Source organism: Moschus berezovskii, chromosome 28, assembly GCF_049115385.1.
Source record: "Moschus berezovskii isolate FMDL1 chromosome 28, NW_MosBer_1.0, whole genome shotgun sequence".
Lineage (NCBI taxonomy): Eukaryota > Metazoa > Chordata > Mammalia > Artiodactyla > Moschidae > Moschus > Moschus berezovskii.
In genome coordinates, this window is record NC_142487.1 from 12,358,041 (window position 1) to 12,379,795 (window position 21,755).

Below are 21,755 nucleotides of genomic sequence, written 5' to 3' on the forward strand. Positions count from 1 at the left end.
GGCCAAGTGACCCGCGCTCTCCGGAAGTGGCGTCATAGCGCGCGCGTGGCGTGGCGCCGCTTCCGCAAACAGTCGCGGATGGCTGGAAGGTAAGTGTGGGGGTCTCAGCGCTGGACTACGTCTTCTTTGTGTGCAGCCGTGGCCGCCGGGGTGGAAGGGGCATTCCAACCACTGGCTGTGCCACTTCGGCGGGTGCTAACGACCCTCTGCTCGGAGCCAGCCCGTGTTCGAGATTCCGAGAGCCGCTGCAGGCCCGGCCGTCTGCCCGAGCGGCCGGCCGCCTGCCCTGCGTGGTGGGCCGGAACCTGAGCCGGGCCGCGCCGCGGCGGCTCGATGCGTCTTCGGGTCCGGCGTGGATCTCACTTGCTTGAGCTCCAGCCCTTGGCCCGGTGATTCCTGAGAAACCTCGGGTGTGACTGCTGCGCAGATCACCGAGATGCAGGTTTGGTCGTTTATGCGCCTTCTTGTACCTGTCGATTCAGTCCTTCCCTGAGGGTACCCGAGAGGCAACCCTCTTGTGTCGGGACCTAACTCATTACTCATATTGGACTCACTCTCACAGTCTTACCCATCTGTGGGGTCGTTTGGAAATCTGTATCGTTCATTCTGACCGAACTGTCTGAGGAACGTTTCATTGGTGGAAATGTCACAGATAAATATAAATTAACTCAATAGTGAATTTAGATATTTACATTTCCAGAGAGAATTAATTATAGCTAAGGAAAAGTTACATCGTTTTATTTGAGATTAAAGCCAGTTTTATTTCCTTATTAGGAAAATGATTACTAGATAACCATTTTGAACAGTCATTTAGAAAATTACATTTCTGGGTAATTTTTTTCCTCTTTGATTCAATTCTTGTTTTGGCACTTATTGATATTTTGTTACCTCAAACCTTGGATGGTGAAAGTTAATAGCCCTTGAAACCCTTCCTGATTTAGAGTGTCTTGTTTTTACCCATTCTGTTAAACAAATTTATTTCTTATTCTGTTTATATGGAACACTTCATAACTTTCAGGTTCTGAATTTGCGGAATCTAATTTTCCGACTTTTGCTTTTTCTTCTCTGGTTTGAATAATACAGCCTAACATTTTAAGTGGTGTATCAGTTGTAACGGAGAAGGCAGTGGCAAGCCACTCCAGTACTCTTGCCTAGAAAACCCCATGGATGAAGGAGCCTGGTAGGCTGCAGTCCGTGGGGTCGCTAAGGGTGGGACACGGCTGAGCGACTTCACTTTCACTTTTCACTTTCACACATTGGAGAAGGAAATGGCAACCCACTCCAGTGTTCTTGCCTGGAGAATCCCAGGGATGGGGGAGCCTGGTGGGCTTCTGTCTATGGGGTCACACAGAGTCGGACACGACTGAAGTGACTTAGCAGTAGCAGCATCAATTGTAAACTTCTTGAAGACTGGCCTTCCCTGGTGGCTCACTGGTAAAGAATTCGCTTGCCAGTGCAGGAGACATGAGTTCCATCCCTGATCTTCAATATCCATCATGCCATGCAGTGGCTAAGCCCCTGTGCCACAACTGCTGAGCCTGTACTCTGGAGCCAGGGAACCAAAACTACTGAGCCCATGTGTCTCAGCTCCTGAAGCTTGGGCATCCTGAAGTCCATGCTCCACAACAAGAGAAGCCACTGCAATGAGAAGTGGGTATACTACAACTGGAGAGTTGCCCCCATTCCCTGCAAAAAAAAAAAAAAAAAGCTGGGGGTGGGGGGGAAGCAACTTCTTGAGGACTAATTCATACAGTGCCTTATTGAGCTTCTCTGTAGTACTGCACTGAACTTGTTGAGTGGCTTAATAAATTCTTGTCCAGTTAATAGCTCACTTACTTTTTTACTCTCCCATTTCATACACAAGCGTGAGAACATTTGAAAGAGACTAAACAGAGGCCTTACAAATAGCTGAAAAAAGAAGAGAAGCGAAAAGCAAAGGAGAAAGGAAAAGATGTACCTAACTGAATACAGTGTTCCAAACAATAGTAAGGAGAGATAAGAAAACCTTTGTAAGTTAACAAAGAAATAGAGGAAGACGATAGAATAGGAAAGATTAGAGATCTCTTCAAGGAAATCAGAGATTCCAAGGGAACACTTCATGGAAAGATGGGCACAATAAAGGGCAGAAACGGTAAGGACCTAGGAGAGGCACCTACTTAAAAAGAAGTGGCAAGAATACACAGAACTGTACAAAAAAGGTGTTAATGACTCAAATAACCACAGTGATGTGATTACTAATCTAGAACCAGACACCCTGGAGCTTAAAGTCAAGTGGGCCTTAGGGAAGCATTACTTAGGGACAAAGCTAGTGGAGGTGATGGAATTCTAGCTGAGCTCTTTAAAATCCTGAAAGATGATGCTGTTAAAGTGTTGCACTCTATATGCCAGCAAATTTGGAATACTCAACAGTGGCCACAGGACTGAAAAAAGTCAGTTTTAATTCCAGTCACAAAGAATGTGAAAGAATGTTCAAAGTACTGCTCAGTTGCTACTCACGTGCTAGCAAAATAATACTCAAAATCCTTCAAGCTAGGCCTCAGCAGTCTGTGAACCGAGAACTTCCAGATGTACAAGCTGAATTGAAAAGGCAAAGGAGCCAGAGATCAAATTGCCAACATCCATTGGATCATAGAAAAAAGCAAGAGAATTCCGGAAAAATACCTACTTCTGCTTTATTGACTAGGCTAAAGCCTTTGACTATGTGGATCGAAACAAACTGTGGAAAATTCTTAAAGAGATGGGAATACCAGGCCACCTTACCCGCCTTCCGAGAAACCTGTATGCAGGTCAAGAAGTAACAATTAGAACCGGACATGCACAACTGACTGGTTCAAGATTGGAAAATTAGTACATCAAGGCTATATATTGTCACCCTAATTTAACTTCTATGCAGTGTACATCAAGCAAAATGCCAGACTAGATGACTCACAAGCTGGAATCAAGATTACCAGGAGAAATATCAACAACCTCAGATATGCAGATGATACCCTGCTAATGGCAGAAAGCAAAGAGGAGCTAAACAGCCTCTTGATGAAGGTGAAAGATGAGAATGAAAAAGCTGGCTTGAAACTCAACATTAAAAAAACCAAGAGCATGGCATCTGGTCCCATCGCTTCATGGAAAATGAGGGAAAAATGGAAACAGTGGCAGACTTTATTTTCTTGGGTTCCAAAATCATTGCAGACGGTGACTGCAGCTTGGAAGAAAAGCTATAACAAACCTAGACAGCATATTAAAAAGCAGAGACATCACTCTGCTGACAAAGGTCTGTTTAGTCAAAGCTATGGTTTTTCCAGTAGTCGTGTATAGATGTGAGAGTTGGACCATAAAGAAGGCTGAGTGGCAAAGAATTGATGCTTTTGAACTGTGGTGCTGCAGAAGACTCTGGAGAGTTCCTTGGACAGCAAGGAGATCAAACCAGTCAATCCTAAAGGAAATCAACCCTGAATATTCATTGTAAGGATGGATGCTGAAGCTCTGATACTTTGACCACCTAATGTGAAGAGCCCACTCATTGGAAAAGACCCTGATGCTGGGAAAGATGCAGGAGAAGGGGATGACAGAGAATGAGATGGTTGGATGGTATCATCTACTCAGTGAACATGAGTTTGAACTCTGGAAGATGGTGAGGGACAGGGAAGCCTGTCTGTGGGGTCGCAGAGTTGGACACGACTTACCAACTGAACAACAACAATGGTTATTAAGTAGCAGGCTGGGTCTTGAAACTTCTTCAACTCTCTTCACTCTCTACCTGATTCTGACATCCATTGCAAACTAAGGATTTTACTAGTCCCAGACTTTGTGTGCTCTTGGTTTTCAGTGTCCCTAGGCCAAAAGAAACACCTGACAGTTTCCCTAAGTGGTTTAGTCCAAACAATTTGTGTCCTAACAACTTTATTTTAAAAAATAATACACAGATGGAAAAAAATAGTGTTTAGTTCTTAGTTACCACAAATGCATAGTAATGGAATGTGTACATCTGTTGAGTACTGGACTTCTCAAGCCTTGAGATTAGATTTGACACCAACTGCATTTCTTGTTTTACATTGATTTTCTGTGGTACAACCAAAGTCTTAGCTTCACAAGGTTCTGTTGTCATTTAAAGAAAAATATAGTGTAAGCATCTCAGTTAAAACTGTGCTCTACTTGATGGTGTATCTGTGATATCTTCCAGGTTTCAGATATCACTAAGTTTTCATTAAACTTTAAAATACCCTGCTGTGCCCATATGAATTTGTTATAGTGTCCAGCACACATTTTGGGAGCCAAGGCTGTAGAGTAAGGGTCAGGATAGAAATGGAACTAACTTCATTTACTGTGACGACTTTTGTCAGTTTTAACGTCAGTGGTGACTTTTATGGATTAGATTGTGGAAGTATTCTGGCATTATAATTAGTACTTCATTAGCATTTTTAGAAATTCATGTGCAATATGTATCAGTATTGTTTTCAGTATTCTCTAATGAGCTTTTAAAAATTCTTAGTTGATCACTGAAATTAAATGGCCAATTTCTGATTTAAATTGCTTTTAAAGTCTCAGCATTATGTTTACAAGTAATATCAAATTTTTACCATTCCAGTGTCATTTCATGAAGTTTGACCATCATTTAAGTAATCAAAAATGGAAAATTCTGCAAAAGCAGAAGAACGTGAAAAAATCTTTCATAAAGAAGCAAAAACACCATTAGATTCAGAAACAGAGTCATCTTTCATTATTAATGAAAATACAGCCTCTCCTGGGACTGGTCTTTCTGCAAAGGCTTCTACATGTGGGCCAGTAAACACACCAAAAAAGAGAAAAATGGAGTTTGAGGATGATCTTGTAAAGGAAAGTTCTAGTTGTGGGGAAGACAGTCCACCCAAGAAAAGAAAACTTGATGCTGAAATTGCCCTGGAGGAAAAAGGTTCTGGTGATGATGAAGGCATTTCAAGGAGAAGAAGAATAGAAACTGATGGTTTTCCAAAAGATGAACCTACTGGAGATGGCACTCAGAAAAGAAGAAAAATAGAACTTGAAGATGTTCCTGAAAAGCAAAAGGTATTTTGAATACATTTTAAAAAATTCGTAATGGAATATGTCAGATTGAAATGTAGAGCAGTTATGAAATTCCTTCTTTAAAAAACATAATTTTAATAACTTAAGTGTTCTGTTTTTTTAACTTAATTTTTATTTTATATTGGAGTATTGTTGATTTGCAGTATTGTGTTAGTTTCAGGTATATAGCAGTGTTTTTCAGTTATACATATATCCATTCTTTTTCAGATTCTTTTCCGTTATAGGTTATTGCAGAATATTGAGTAGAGTTCCCTGTATAAAAGGGAACTTGCAAGGTCCTTGTTGATTGACTATTTTATATATAGTGGTGTGTATATGTTAATGCCAAAGTCCTAATTTACCACTTGCCCCTACCTTTCCCCTTTGGTAACCATAAGTTTGTTTTCAAAGTCTATGAGTTTGTGTCTGTTGTAAATGAGTTCAGTTGTATCATTTTTTTAGATTCCACCTTTAAGTGATGTTATATGTTTGTCTTTCTCTGACTGATGTCTCTTAGTATAATAATCTCTAGCTCCATCCACATTACTGCAGGTGGCATTATTTCAGTCTTTTTGTGGCCACATAATATTCCATTGTGTACATCTTCTTTATCCATTCTTTTGTCGGTAGACATTTAGGTTGCTTCCCCATCTTTACTGTTGTAAAGAGTGCTGCAGTGAACATTGGGGGTCATGTATCTTTTCAAATCTGGTTTTCTTCTGATACATGCCCAGGAGTGGGATTGCTGGATCATATAGGAGCTCTATTTTTAGTTTTTTAAGGAACCTCCATACTGTTCTCCATACTGGTTGTACCAGTTTACATTCCTACCAATAGTGTACAGGGTTCCCTTTTCTCCACACCCTCTCAGGCATTTATATTTGTAGACTTTTTGATGATGGCCATTTTGGTCTGTGTGAGGTGATACTTCATTGTAGTTTTGATTTTTCTTTTATTTAGATAAAACTGCTAATGAGATAATTTTAATCTTATTTTGGAAATCTTGACTAAACACTTGAAAGGGAGTTTTTATAGTTTGCTTTTTTCTTAGTATTTTCAAAAAGACACCAGTGTAAGTTTCAAATCATTTGCCTTTTTTCCTTTTTAATTAGGTGTTTATCTCTTTTTTGTTTTTGAAGTATTTGAGATTATCACTTAAAATGATACATTTCTAGATGATACCCAGTTTCTTTCTTAATGTAATTCCTTAAACTATGTTATTTCCGCTTCTTATTAGGGTAGTTACTTAAAGCCTGGTATTTAACAAGAGTATTATAAAGCAAGGGATAGCAAATCATTTTCATCTGGGAATACTACTTTGTGATGGGACCTGAGGTGGAGTCTGTATTATGCAATGAATGAGTAAAATCCTGTTCTCACTCCTCAGGAAGAAAGTGGCAGATAAGCCAGGTGTTTGTCATTGGTGGATTGCAAACTTTTGTAATAGAGAGAAGCTTGTATTGTAAACAGAGTTTTCAAACTTTTACTAGCAGTGGAACCCTTTTTTCAAGGGAAAATCTTCAGCTTTTTACCTATTTTACATACCAGGTGAAACACTTTGGTTGAACAGAAAGTAGGAGGATCTGAGGCCTTTTACTTATCTGGCATTTTTGCAGAAAAAAAAAAAGGTCTTAGAGAATACAAATTGAAATTTGAGTTAGGTTAATAGCAAATAATAGAAATCACTGACACCAAACATAGACCGTTGCGTTCCCATCTCTTTGTGAATATTAGCTTATGTAATGCCCACAATAATTTTATAATAATATAGTAAGTATATTATTTCCATTTTATTTTCTTATAGGAACTTCATTCACTACTGACATTTACTGAACTGAATAAATCAGAACTCTGGAAATTTACTGATTTTATTAACACATTAACACCAAAATTCTATAGATGAAAATTTCTTAGGAGGTGTTTTTATTTATTTTTTTTCCTTGTTGGTTATCTGTTTTATTTATTATTATTTTTTATTTTATTGGAGGCAAATTACCTTACATTAATATATTGGTTGGTTTTGCCATACATTGACACGAATCTGCCCTGGGTGTACATGTGTTAGGAGGTGTTTTTAAAAATAGGAATCAGGGGAAAATCTTTCATGTGATTATAATTAGTGGGATTTCTGTGATTCTTCTACAGCTCAGTGAAGTATACCAATCTCAGTAGTATTTTATCCATATATAGGTCAGATGCTCTTTTAGACTTATTTGTTTCATGTTCAGCTTCTTAATTTTGTGTCATTCTTCTATTTTCAGAACTTGGAAGAAGGACACAGCTCAGCAGTGGCTGCTCACTACAATGAACTCCAGGAAGTTGGTTTGGAGAAGCGTAGCCAAAGTAGAATTTTTTACCTAAGAAATTTTAATAACTGGATGAAAAGTGTCCTCATTGGTATGTTTGGTTTTTGATTTATAGTTTTGAATTTTTAATTTCAGCTTATGTTTCATTTTTTTCTAAGTGGTTAATCATACACAAAGTGACTAGGTCTTTAGTTACTGTTCATTTAATCATCAAACCTTAGCTTTATAAAACTGGAGCCAAAACTGAAATTAGGCCTTTGAGATAAATTCTTTTCATACTTACTAATGGTTGACTGCATAAGATATTAATATTGATTTATTTAGGTTTTCAGAAGGCAGTGTGCTTTTTATATTTAGAATTAAGGTTACCGAGTGCTATTAAATAATATATTTTACTCTAGTAGTTTTGGAGCAATCCTATATTATTGAATGAAACATTTGGGTTCCATTAAGTTAAGAAGATGGGCAGTGGAATGGTTTTTTATCTCTGGGCCTTTAATGAGTTGGTAAAGGCCATCATTTGTATTGCTTGTCCATTGAACTTGTTCTTTTCTTCTGGGGAGAAATAAAGTTTACTTTGAGGACTGATGAAGAAATTCAGCTTTTTGGACATCATTTTTGTCTATGAAAACTCATTTTTGAATTTAAAATGGAAGTCAGTGGAGGAAATTTAATTCTGAAAATATTGATTGCTTTCTGTATCAAATATATTAGTCAGCCACTTACCTAAGATTAGAGAATTTATAAAAGTCAGTAAATGTTGAAGTTTTTCACAAAAAGTTGTTTTAGTTTTGGTTTCTGTTTTGTTTTTTTAAAAGCCAGTCTCAGAAAAAGTGAGAATGCTTTCATAGTTAAACTAGAAAGAGTAAAGTGCCACTTATGACTACTTTCTACTCGTTTTGACAATATTTTAGTAATTTAAAAAAATAAATTATCCTTCCTGAAAAGTGTTAGGAATGGGAACTAGACTCATTTCAGATACATTTTAATATTTTTCTTTCTCACTTTTGTTTTTAATATTCATGTTTTATTACAAAAATAAGGCTTATTTGACTCTGCTACTTATCATCTAGGATAAATGAATAAACTCTTTAAGTTTTTTTTTTAGTGTTACTATTATGGCATTTTAAAATCTATACTCATAAAGTAATCTTTAGACCCTATTCCTAATTTCTCAATTTTTTTCTTCCTTTCTTCATCATCCTTAGTAATGTAGATGACTTACCATTGAGTATTTTTCCTTAGTCACTTATTCATGTATTTATTCATTGAATAAATATTTTTAAGTTCAGTCGTAGTTTTCACGTTGTTAGTTGTATTATTTTTATGAACAGGGAAATAGGTAGTTTTTATTATGAAAACACTGTGTCAGGCAAAAGTGCGTCTCTCAGCATATTCCTGGTGGTGGTTCCTTCTTCAGCTGTTCCAGCAGCTCTCTCAACGGGTGCTTTGCTGTTTGCACCTGTCTTCCTGGTCTTGCTGGAATCGATGTGCTCTGTGCCAGATTCCTTTGCTGTCTTTTGTTTTTTTTGTCTTTTCAACACCCATTCTTTGCCATTCATTTTCTCTTGCTGTTTATAGCTAGTGATAGTTGAGTGTGATGCTTGAATGGGATAAAGGTAACTTGAATAATGTTTCATGAAGATTTCCCCTCTCATTAATCTTATTTTCTGGAAATAAAGAGGTTTTATCATTTTTGCTGTTTTTTTACTCTTTTCATATTACATATTATGCTGTTTTTTTAAGATTCATAGCAGAAAGTTAAATATTGAACACTTGTACATCTGTTGAAATCAATTAAAAATCGTATGGACGGTGAAAGCAGAAGTATTTATACAGAATATTCTAGCAGTCAAAATATTACATAGGAAATAAAAAGCATTAAGCTCAGAATGATAAAGATAGAGTAGATCTAGGATTCAGTGTTTTATCCAGTGTTAGAATTGCTGAATATTTCATTGTCTAAGAATATTAATATGCCTTTAACTGATATTTGAACCATTTGGCTATTGATATAGGGGACCTACTAATATCATCCATTGATTATTAATGTGATTTGGTAGATTGAGATAAAAGATTCCATTTTTACTTCAGAGTTTTAAGAATTCTGATGACAGTACAGAGGTTTATATAGTTTTTTGACTAGTTCTTGTGTTTCTTTTGGAGGTAAGCCTGGCATCTTTTATCCAAGTCAAGCTCTCATGATCCCGTAATTATTTTCATCTTATTAAATGTATAAGAAGCCAAACACTTAGCTTTGGAAAGAGAACTACAACAAATTATGAATTAATTTTTCTCTTATCAGGAACAAGTGTTGGGTATTCTTGTATTAGTTAGAATTAAAAATGTTTGCTATTGACCTGCCAAGATCATGCAGCTTTTCTATACTGTTAACACTTCTGTTTACTCAAATGAGAAAGACAAAATGTTTGCTATATAATGTTGAATCAAATTCTGAAAAATAACCTTCAAAAATCCGTCTTAGTTTCTAAAATACCAGAGACATACTCTTTCTTCTTTAATGCTGAAGAAGAGTCAAGTTAGTTAACTCTTAGTCAAATTTGAAATATTTCCCAAAAGTTATGAATTAATTACATAGATGAATGTGTTTATATTACACGTCATGCAGAAGTTAGTAGATTATTAAGTGTAACAGTTTATGCTTTAGTAAAAATGGAGAAGAGCATTTATTATTACTTATTTCTCTCTTTTAGGGGAATTTTTAGAAAAGGTGAGACAGAAAAAGAAACGTGATATCACTGTTTTGGACCTAGGATGTGGTAAAGGTGGAGATTTGCTCAAGTGGAAAAAAGGAAGAATTGACAAGCTAGTTTGTACTGGTAAGAGAGATAATGACATGGGAAGGAATGCTTTGTGGTCAGCCAGGTAAATGGAAATGAGAAAGATCTATTATGGGCATAACACTGAAATACTGTACCACAAGATGTCTGGGGGCTGCGCATGAGACAGGTGTTTTTTAAATGAGGAATGAGAATTCACTGATGGTGTTAAGATCACAGATGATTGAAGTCATGTTGGACTCCATGTTTGAAGCACAAACTTGGAAAGGCTTTCACTGGTCACAGTTTCTTAAATTAAAAAAAAACCCAGTAATTATAGTGGATTGAAACACATGAAATAAAGGGAAAGAAATCTCATTGTTCAGACTTGGAGGGAGCAAGGACACTTACTCGTTATTCTGAAATGTGTAAACAAAGACAGGGTATTTACCTTTTCTGACCCTATATGAACCGTACTTCAGCATAACCAAACGGTTGAAAAGACAAATTCCTATTTATTGAAAAATCACGATGAATTAATTTTTCCATCCTTGATGAAATAATGGCTCTAGCTGCAGTCATTAAAAGATGCTGAAGCGATTAGGAGAAAAGTTGAAAGGAACTTAACTGGATTAATCAACCACCTGAACCTCCCAGTCAGTCTTAACCCGAAAGAGGGGCAGACAGATAACTTGTTCCTTCCTGTCTGAGGAGTCATGGAAGCACACAGCACTGCCTGTGGAGTCATGTTGCCTAAATCGGCACTTCTCACAGTTTCTGGTTTATGACCTCAGTACACTCTTAAAAATGATTAAGGACCCCGGAAAGCTTTTGTGTATGTAGTTATATCTGTTGATTATGGAAATTAAAACTGACAATTTTAAAAATAGCTTTGTTACAAATAAAATTTAGTGAGAAGACTAGCATTTTAAAAATATTTTTGCAAATTCTTTTAAAGTCTGTAATAATAAAAGACAGCTGAATTTGCACCCCTGTTTCTGCATCAGTACATTGTGATGTGTTATTTGATGAGCAGTGAAATAGAATTACTTGATGTGAAATGCCATTAAATCTATCTTGCACTTTACCCTGCGAGATTTTGTTTACTAAAATTATGCAAATCTTCTAAGCGTTGGCATCAAGAAATCACATTGGTTTAACATCACCATCAGTCAGAAAAGTCTTTAGTATTGGGACAATGCCCAGCCCATCGTGATAGAAACAGTTTTTTCAGAGTTGTAGTTTTCATTTGAAAGCTCAGGTTTATCATTGGTAACAAATACCATCTGTAGTTTTCACTTTTTTCATTTTGAAGGAAAGGTCTGCCAGATTACCAGGTCTGAATAACCAGTTTGTCTGTCTGTGGTTCTTCAAGTGAAAACAATTTTTGTATGAAAAAATTGGCCAGTACAGCTCACAGTCACACCAGTCCTGTTCAGATAGACTTCATTATATAGCAGAAATGTTTTGAAGATTTTATAAAATTAATTTTTACTGCTTTATCAAGGACATTCCTGAATGAAACTGGCTTTCCCCCTTCCCCTTTTTTTCTTTCTGAGCTGGTTTATAGCAGTGAAAAATATATCAAGAATTACCAGTATCATTGGTGCTCCTACCTTAAATTCATGACATGGTATCAACTGTTATTTCTTTCTGTTAGTCACTCAGTCATGTCCAATTCTACAACTCCATGGATTGTAGCCCACCAATCCCCTCTGTCCATGGAATTCTCCAGACAAGAATACGGGAGTGGGTAGCTATTCTCTTCTCCAGGGGATCTTCCTGACCCAGGGATTGAATCTGGGTCTCCTGCATTGCAGCCGGATTCTTTACCACTGAGCCACCAGGCAAGTCCTTAGACTGCAAAGAGATCAAACCAGTGAATCCTAAAGGAAATCAACCCTGAATATTCATTGGAAGGACTGATGCTGAAGCTGAAGCTCCAACACTTTGGTCACCTGATGCAAAGAGCTGACTCATTGGAAAAGACCCTGATGCTGGGAAAGATTGAGGGCAAGAGGAGAAGGGGCGACAGGATGAGATGGTTGGGTGGCATTGTTGACTTGATGGACATGAGTTTGAGTAAACTCCAGGAATTGGTGATGGACAGGGAAGCCTGGTGTGCTGCAGTCCATGGGGTCACAAAGAGTCAGACACGACTGAGCGACTGAACAACAACATCCATGGTGCTTCTGTACCTGCAGTGGAAGTCTCAACACTGGGAAAAAACAAATAACATTTTATTATGAAAATATAAAGAGCTGAGTGTACAGAGTCAGGTTTTATAATTCAAATTGGAATCTAAACTTTCAGCTTTAAACTTTGAATAAACATTTAAAGATCGTGATAGAACTTCTCTGTTGTCAGTACTTATTGAGAAAGTGTTTAATTCATTCTGAAAAATATCAGTCATTTGCATTGGTACAGACTTTCTTCTCCCTTGTTTTGAAGGAAATAGAACCTTTTTGCTTTTCTAAGGCTAGATTCCCTGCCACAGTTTTAACAGTTGAGATGAAATCTAGACTGTGCCATTTTTGTGTTTCGGATGTAACTCTGTGGGCCTCTGCTGACATCACTGACGCCCCTTCCCCTTCCAGATATCGCTGATGTTTCTGTCAGACAGTGTCAGCAGCGGTATGAGGACATGAAAAACCGTTGTCGTGATAATGAGTATATTTTCAGTGCGGAATTTATAACTGCTGATTGTTCAAAGGTATGTATTTTTTTAGAAGTATGTCTTTTTATATTTTTAGTTTGAATAAGTGATTTGTTTTAAAAATCAGCTCATTTTTTTAAGATATGCTTTGAAACATTAAAAATCTTAGCACATGCGTTTTTAACTTCAGCTAGATACTCCATTAATGATACATTTCCTTAAATGACCCACCAAGTACTTCTGGTAATTTTTAGCTTTTATTACTTTTACTTTGGAAATCGTTTGTTGCTTTTCTGTTTGGACACTTTTTCCTAGTATTTTGAAATAGATCTGCACTTAGGTTTTGTTTACCTTGTAATTTGCTTGACCAGCTTCCCAACATGTCACAGTCTGGTGACACCTGTTTCCGAATCTCTTTGACAGCTGAAGTTCAAGACTACAGAGGCACTTGAAATGCTGAAAATCTCCTCCTTGAACTTTATCTCTCTTTTCTGCCTTGTTACCAGGGACAGGGGAGCCTGGTGGGCTTCCGTCTATGGGGTCACACAGAGTCGGACACGACTGAAGTGACTTAGCAGCAGCAGCAGCAGCTCATTAAATTATTATAGATACTTTTAACTACATATTTTGTTTGCAGTTGTGAAGGTGGAAAGAAGTGGTAGTATACTGCTAGAAAGTTAGAAACCTTTAAAAAACATTTTGCATTTTTAAAAATTTCCCAGGGAGTTCTCTGGCAGTCTGGTGATTAGGATTTTGCACTTTCACTGCTGCATCCCAGGTTCTGTCCCTGACTGGGGAATTAAGAGCCTGTTAACTGCATGGCAAAACCTAAAAAATAAAAAATGTCTCAAAGTCCGGCTTTGTGTTTTTCATAAACTCAAGTATATAGGTCAGCATCATTTTATTTTAGTTTTCCAGTAAAGCCAGTTAAATAATCAATTCCTTTAAATGTCATGTTTGTTTGATGTATTTTTCGTATGATTCCAGAATCTCTAGTTTTTAAAATTATTATGAAAGTGGGAATCAAATTGTGTTGAACCAGAAAGAGAGAACATTTTTATTATGATCCCTAAGATACATAATGATAGAGGATAGGTTGGTTGGACGGCTTGTCAACTTTTATTTTAAGGATCTTAATATTAGAAACGCACTAGTTATGTTGCAGCCAACTTCAAAATCTTGACCCATTATAATTTGTTTCAGGAACTCCTGACTGATAAGTTTCGTGACCGAGAAATGTGCTTTGACATCTGCAGTTGTCAGTTTGTCTGCCATTACTCATTCGAGTCCTATGAGCAGGCTGACGTCATGCTCAGAAATGCATGTGAGAGACTGAGCCCCGGAGGCTACTTTATTGGTACCACTCCCAATAGCTTTGAATTGATGTGAGTACTTTCATATATTGTAGTTTATAAAATATTCAAAATTAAGCTGATTTTAGAGCAGCAGATGTTTATCAGAAATGGAGTTTATAGAAGGACTGAGCGCTTTCATAATGTGTTTGTGTAGATAATCTGGTTTTAAGTTAAAAAGTCAGACTTACAGATGAACCTCTAAAACATCTGTGTGTGTTAGCTGGGGACTGATGTTGTATTGAGCCAAAAAACCAGAAGCGGTATTGCTAGATAAACTCCAGATCAGATGAGACTTAACCAGGTGTCATGATAATGAAGCCTATTTCTAGCATAATTTTGTTAGTGAGATTGTTAATGATATTTTAGCATACTGCTTCTTAAAAGTAGCTCAGACCCACTTCACAGCTAAAAATTGCATCGTGTGTTTCCCCCATATTTAATCTGGTCAAAATAAATTTGACCTAATAATAGATTTGATTTTTTGGGGGGCGGGGTATAACTTACAGAAGACGCCTTGAAGCTTCAGAAACAGAATCATTTGGAAATGAAATATATACTGTGAAATTTCAGAAGAAAGGAGATTATCCTTTATTTGGCTGCAAATATGACTTCAACTTGGAAGGTGTTGTGGATGTCCCTGAATTCTTGGTCTACTTTCCATTGCTCAATGAGTAAGAATGTCATTAATCTGTTACTATTCTCTTTTGGGGGCTGCCCAGGTGGGTCTGGTAAAGAACTCACCTGCCAATGCAGGGTACGTTAAAGATGAGGGTTTGATTGCTGGGTCATCCCCTAGAGGAGGGCATGGTAACCCACTCCAGTGTTCTTGCCTGGAGAATCCCATGGACAGAGGAGCCTGGCAGACTACAGTCCATAGGGTCACAAAGAGTCAGACTGAAGTGACTTAGCACATAGCACATTCTCTTTTTGCATAAGAATGAAGGTAAAGGGGGGAAAATCAGTATTTCTATTTGTCTCTTATTTTAAGTGGGATCTTAAGAAGTATAGCCTGAGTCATGACAAGACTAAGACTCGATGGTTGGTGCCATAGGTCACTTAACAGCCTTACTCAGTTAGTTTCTCTTATTCCTGAAACTATTTTATCCTGTAGGCAAGAAAAGGGAGCCTGTTGCCTCCAACTTGTGACATGAAATAACTGACAACTAGAAATAGCAAAGATTTGTTTTTAAGGAACTACTCATTGGAAAAGACTCTGACGCTGGGAAAGGTTGGGGGCGGGAGGAGAAGGGGACGACCAAGAATGAGATGGCTGGATGGCATCACTGACTCTGTGGGCATGAGTTTGAGTGAACTCCAGGAGTTGGTGATGGACAGGGAGGCCTGGAGTGCTGTGATTCATGGGGTCGCGGAGAGTCGGACACGACTGAGCAACTGAACTGAACTGGTACTTGGGTAACTAAAATTAGTCCTCCCAAAGTAGGGATCCTCCTTTTGACAGGAATAGTTATATTAAAAGTTGTTTTATATTTCAGTATAGCTTATGAAATTGTGACTCATGGCAGTGGTGATAGTAAAATCCTGATTCAGGAATGTATTCATGAACCTGAATTCCTAGGAGTCCTGGAAAACCATAAGCCCAGGGAAAGCTGAGGTTTCAGGCGTTATCAGGTAGGGCTCCAAGGCCTAATGAGACACCTTGGTCTTGGGGGTTTCCGTGAGAGGAAGTGTGAAAGAGTCAAGTTAAATGTGGGCCATGTCACAGCTGACCAAAGTGTATTTCCTTCTTTTTATTCTTTCTTCTTTGTAAAACAAAGCCTTCATTAACTGGGGAAAAGGTCAAGCTTCATTTTTTTGCTTATTTTTAGATGGTGATTATTTATTTGAATTGTGTCTCAGTCAGCTTGTAAAATGATGGGTGTAGGATTTTCAGGAGTTCTACAGTGTATAAAAGTTTTATGGAATATAAAAATGAAAATGAAAGAAAATTAGAAAATGAAGTAGCATGTGATTAAACATGGAAAATACTATGCACAGTTTATAAATATGAAAGTTAAAAAATTTATATCACATTTTCCTTATAATTAGCAAACTTTGGGAAAATGTTATGCTTGAAGAAATTAAAACATTTTAGGATGTTATTTTATATGTTTGGTATGTTAGCTTGGTGCTTTTGGTTGACAGTTGGTGATTTGAGTATACCCCAGAAGATAAAGAATGAAACGAAAGTTGTTTTTTTTTTAATGACTAAGCAAACATTAGCAATCTTTTCTGCTTGTATTGCTAATGATGATAAACATATCAAGTAATAAATTGTCACTTTAATTTTCAAATTTTTATAAATTATTTATTGAGATAGGTATTCAGAGGGTTCAGAGAGACAATCTGAAAATGCGTAGGGATCCAAGCCACCTTTGCTGTCTTGTTAATTAGCTTTCATATGCAAACCTATTCAAATTGGTCAGATTGAGTCTCTGTTCTTTGTAATTATGATATTTGTAGATGCAAAGCTCGGTTTCCCTTGTAAAGGCTTATTTCGGATATTTTTTGATAGAAAATGAACTGCCTGGAGTAGAAGAGGCTTTATATTGACTTGTTTTGTCTTCCCAAGGGGCCTGATGCAAGTGGCAGGGACTCCTCCTGTCCACGCGGCTCTTACCTGCAAAGCTGAGTGGCCCTCTGATATTCCCTTTGCTCTGTCCCCTCATCTGTCATCTCAAGGGTCTCCTTTCAGGGTTTTTCCTGTTCCTCCGCTCATCTTTTATTTGTTGCCTGAAATCATCCTCAGGTTCCCTTTTGTTGTCTACAGATGTGTAGTAATCTGCTTTGGCAATTGCAGTTGGAAAGATATATACACAGAGCAAAGGGAGACCTAATGTAATTAGGACTTGAGGAAGCCACCTGGGAGAAAGTAACATCTAAGTCGACATCTAAAGGGTGTCTAGTTGGCCAGTTTTGCCCTAAGTGTGCTGGGGAGCCAACGAGGGTTTTAAAAGGACATGACCTGTGCACTTTTGAAGCGTCATCTGACTGCAGTTGAAAAATTGGTTGAGGGAGGGTAAGAATAAAAGCAGGGAAACAAGCAAAGGAAGTGGTACCACATTGAATGATGATGGTGATAGAGCAGGCTGGTGGCCAGTGTTGGGATTGGAAGTGGGCCTGTTCCAAGTAGGTTTTGCAGGTTAATGGAGAGGATGCAGTGGCGTGCTGAACGCTGGGCACAGGGTAGGGTGGCAAGGAGCATTAGATGGTTTACTGAAATAGCAAAGACTGGCAGGAGAACAGGCTGGTGGGATTCAGCCCTGCACACCTGGGATCGTCCTGGTGGAGATTTCTAGGGAACATGGAGTGAATGTGACAAAAGCCAGGACCGAGTTGCCACCGCTGCTGGCAAGCTGTGTACATCAGGGAGTGACATAGAGAAGGATCTGGCTGGCCCACTTTCATTAGAACCATGACATCTGGAAGTTGGGAAAAGAGACCTGTAAAAACATACTGTGAAGACGCAGTTCAAGATGGAGGATAAAAATTAATAGTTTGTCTTGCCAGGGAATCCAGTGGATGAAAAGGAATATTTTCGTTTCACTTCCTGGCCTGTTTGTTAGGTTACTGGAGTTCCCTGTGACCCAGGAAGATCTAACTGCATGTTTTCTTCAGGTCACTAGGGTGTTGCCCTTCACTTATTTTGCATGGCCCTCTTGTGAATTTGTAAGGTTTTTAGTTAAGCCCAGAAGATGTTACTGTTGCGTAAAGAATTACAAATATTTTGGAAGCCTTTTCATGAAAGAATCTTTTTTGGACAGAATGGCGAAGAAATACAATATGAAATTAGTCTACAAGAAAACATTTCTGGAATTCTATGAGGAAAAGATTAAGAACAATGAAAATAAAATGCTGTTAAAACGAATGCAGGCCCTGGAGGTGAGTATTTAGAAATTGTGTAAAAATCCCAGATTATCTCAGACTTGTTTGGTTGTTTCTGAAATTCCTTTCAAGGCCCTGGACACACTCAGTATTTATATAAATTGCACAGATAACTGGTGCCAGTGCTAGACTGTTCAGCACCTAGGACAGAGCTTTAACACAGGCTGTCCGGACTGTTGGCATTTGGGGCTGCTCTGTATCTGAAGCATGAATTTTTACATTACAGGAATAAACAAATTTATTTCTCATTGGCAAAAATGTGTTGATTGTAATGGTTCCAAAATGGTTTTTTGATTAATAAAGATGTACTTGAGCCTAGTTATAATGATTTTAAAAATTCATGGTCTGAAACTGCAATTACGTTTGCACCAACCTAATACTTAAAATTGGTTAAAAATAATGCTTGAAGTAATTTGAATATCAGACATTTGGTCACCATATCTTTAAAAACACAGCATTTTTTGAGGCCCTTCTTCATATTCTGTGTAATTGTGGAGACGATCTGTATTGTAGGTTTTCCTTCTCTTCCAAAACTCCCAAGGTTCTGTTGACTGAACATTTTATTTGTATTATTTCCAGTTGCTGTTTGTACTTCCATGGCAGTTAAGTCACTGTAACATTCAGATGAATGTTTAACTCTTCTGTTGATAACTTCCTTCAGGTTTGAGTTTGGCAGAAAAAACGTTTGCCCGGGAGTCACGGAGATACAGGTGTTCACTGCCAAGTGGTCTTGGCAGTGATTCAGGACACTATTCAGTCCCTCTGTGACACTCTTTAATGGTAGATACTCCAGCCATGCTCATTGTTGACCACAGCAGCTGCTTTGTTCAGAGAGGAGAGGATTCCCTTCAACTCCTTTTTTTTTTTAATATTTCAAAAGTATGTGTAGTTTTTATTTCTGAAGTAATACCTAAAGATTATTGTCTCATTTCAGTGATTTAGGGTGTTTCATTCTGAATTGTAAATTTCAGTGTAACGACTCAACTAGGAATTTCCCTTGATTCCTTAGCCATATCCTGCAAACGAGTATTCCAGACTTGCCTCTGAGAAGGTGGGTGACTATGAACATGCAGCGAAGTACATGAAGAACGGTCAAGTGAAGCTGCCTTTGGTAAGGTTTCATTCTTTAACAAGTCTTATAGAAAAATGGAAACTTAAATTATTTCACTGGTTTACAATACTTGGGTTCACTGACTTATAAATCAGATACACTTTAGCCTGTTTCTCCTAAGTTATAACTTTTTATAATTATAGAATACAGAATCAAATGCACTTTAATGCTGAGAAATGTGGTACTGTGTTTGAGAAAGTAAGGATGGGAGGAATGTTCTTGGCTTGGCTTGAGAGTTTTCTTGCTGTATATCATTGTATCTTAGTCTGGACACTACTGCCTAGCAGTGTTCCATAGATATAATTCAGGGGCTTATGAACTTAGATGGGGAAAAATTACATCTTCACAGACTTCTAAGTGGAAGTTCACATTTTCCTCAATTATGAATGCTCCACAACCATAGTGGTATTACTTGTTGTGGCTGTGACTTTGTTATCAATAGAAATTATAGGTATTTGTGTAACACATTTTTGTTGACATCTTATAGTATTGATGTTTATTTATCACTTCTTCAACATTTATTACTTCTTCATTTCCTTAGTTATTAGACTTGTCACTGTATCTTGTTACTCATTGTCTTTGCAAAATAGCAAGTATGTTACTAAATGCAGTTTATTTCCTTTGTATGATAGATATTTTGTGATTTCCTTTGTAAAAACAAAGTCTTATTCCCTCCTGTAGTATTATTTGATGTTTCAAGATAGGCCTTTTTTCTCCCAAGTTTTTCCAGTTACAAATGAATACCCTGTTTATGCAGATTCACCCTTTGATTGAGAATCAGTGGTTTAGAGAATTGGCAGGGCACAAAAGTGATGAGAAGATGGCATTGAAAGTTAATCTCATTGATTTATTTTATATTCAGATCACGGTAACAGTAAATTGTATGTATATTTATAATGAAGTTAGGGTTTTGGAGCACTTCTGACCATTATTGAAAAATAAGTATACATGTACTTCTATATTCAATCTGAAATTTTCTTCCTTATTTTTTTAAATTTTAGGGGACCTTAAGTAAATCAGAATGGGAAGCTACAAGTGAGTATATCGTCAGTGTAGATTTACTGACATTTGCAAAGATTGCTTCAAAGTGATTGTTAAAATTGGAAGATTTTAGAAATTTTTCTGACAGATTGTGAGGGGATGATTGTGTTCACACAAAATTCCTATAAATGTCTAGTTCCCCTTGTCTTGCAAGGCTGTTCAATTCCAAAAGAAAGGATATGCAAGGTGTTCCTTAATGTGAACTTTGAGCATTCTTAAATATTTCCATTGTCTGCTTGTTTTACTACAAAGCCAGCTGTATTTTACAGCTTTCCTTCACATTTCTGTTGGGAATTTTGGCTTATGGACCACTTCCTTGTGTTTCACTTGGTTATGGCCTCTCTGATGTTGACAGTGAAGGCTCAGTAAATGCTAAAATGCTCAGTTAAGCAGCACTGAGCAGGATGTCTTGGAGGTTATGTGGTTGGGAACGGCCATGATGTGGAGGCATTGTGAAGTGAGGCGCACGTCTCTGGCTGAGCAGTTAGAGGCCTGGCCAGTTCTCAAGGTCCCAGAGCCTCCCTGCCAGGGTGATGGTGGTGCCCGATATGGTCACCCTGAGGACTTACAAGGTAGTTCCCATTCTTCGCTTAAATATTTGTTGATTATATTGAAGAGAAAATCAGAGGTAATCAGAGATGAACATTTTGAATATTGAGTTACATAAAGATCCAAGAAAGGGCTTTGGGGGATACAAAAAATAAATACTACCTCTCTGCCTTGTAGTGGAAGAAACATAAGTAAGTGACTTCTAGGCAAATTGTTCTACACGCTGAAGTTCCTGTAATGGGGAAAACAGATGAAGGCGCGCTCAGTGAAAACTAGAGAAATTGGAAAATAATAACAGATGGCGTTATGGAATGTTTAGCCTGGGCCTGGTCGCTTTTGGAAGCTTTCATATGTTATTCATTCTGTCCTCATAGCTTAATGAGTATACTACTGATAATCATGTCTCCTTTTCACAGATAAGAAATCAGGCAGATAGCTTGGCTAAGGTCAGAGCTAACCCAGGTGCTTCACACTCGCAGCCTTCACCTTACAGAAGCCCACGTGAAAGGAGGAGTCTTAGGACTTGCTGAATGGAGAGAGAGGAAAAGGGAAGACAAGGGCTAACACTTTGAGCTTGTTTGTCTCAGAATATTGTTTCCTTGAGTAGAATTGGGATTGGAAGACATTAGAGACATCATCTCTGATGAATGTGGGAATGTGTGCAGAAACCGACACATTTCTTTGGCCTCCCTGGAGTGCAGATACGCAGCTGCCTTAGCTGTCCTGTCAGTGCCAAAGGGCGGTACAGCAGGATAACCTTGGGCAAAGGTCGTGGTGGTGCTGCTGGCTGCAGATCAGGACTGTTTGTTTTTCTAAATGTGGACTTCTGTGATACTATGCAGGTGAATTAGATGCCTCCAGACAGTTGAAGAAGAGGGAGGTTAGAGATGAGAAGAGCAATAGGAAAGGATTAGTGGCGACAGGGCAGCCAGGATCATCGTGTCAGGGCCGTCTGCTCTGTGACGAGTTACCCTCTTACAACCTAGAGGGCTTTGTGGGTTGTTCCACAGTCTGAGAAGCTGTATTTTAAACTCCGACTGG

At 37.9% G+C, this 21,755-nt stretch overlaps 1 protein-coding gene across 5 annotated transcripts in view; it reads left to right on the top strand.

Moving 5' to 3' along the window:
* Positions 1–20: 20 nt before the first annotated feature.
* The window catches only part of RNMT (RNA guanine-7 methyltransferase), a 29,330-nt gene continuing 7,595 nt past the window's right edge, over positions 21–21,755 (top strand). The window contains exons 1-10 of one of the 5 annotated variants that reach the window (XM_055417265.2): positions 21–89; positions 4,580–5,037; positions 7,296–7,431; positions 10,055–10,180; positions 12,718–12,833; positions 13,980–14,161; positions 14,638–14,802; positions 17,893–18,010; positions 19,023–19,124; positions 20,126–20,159. In XM_055417265.2, the coding sequence (XP_055273240.2) occupies positions 4,621–5,037; positions 7,296–7,431; positions 10,055–10,180; positions 12,718–12,833; positions 13,980–14,161; positions 14,638–14,802; positions 17,893–18,010; positions 19,023–19,124; positions 20,126–20,159 (1,396 nt within the window). In that variant the 5' untranslated portion in view covers positions 21–89; positions 4,580–4,620. The other 4 variants (XM_055417262.2, XM_055417263.2, XM_055417264.2 and 1 more) reach the window with 4 other exon arrangements.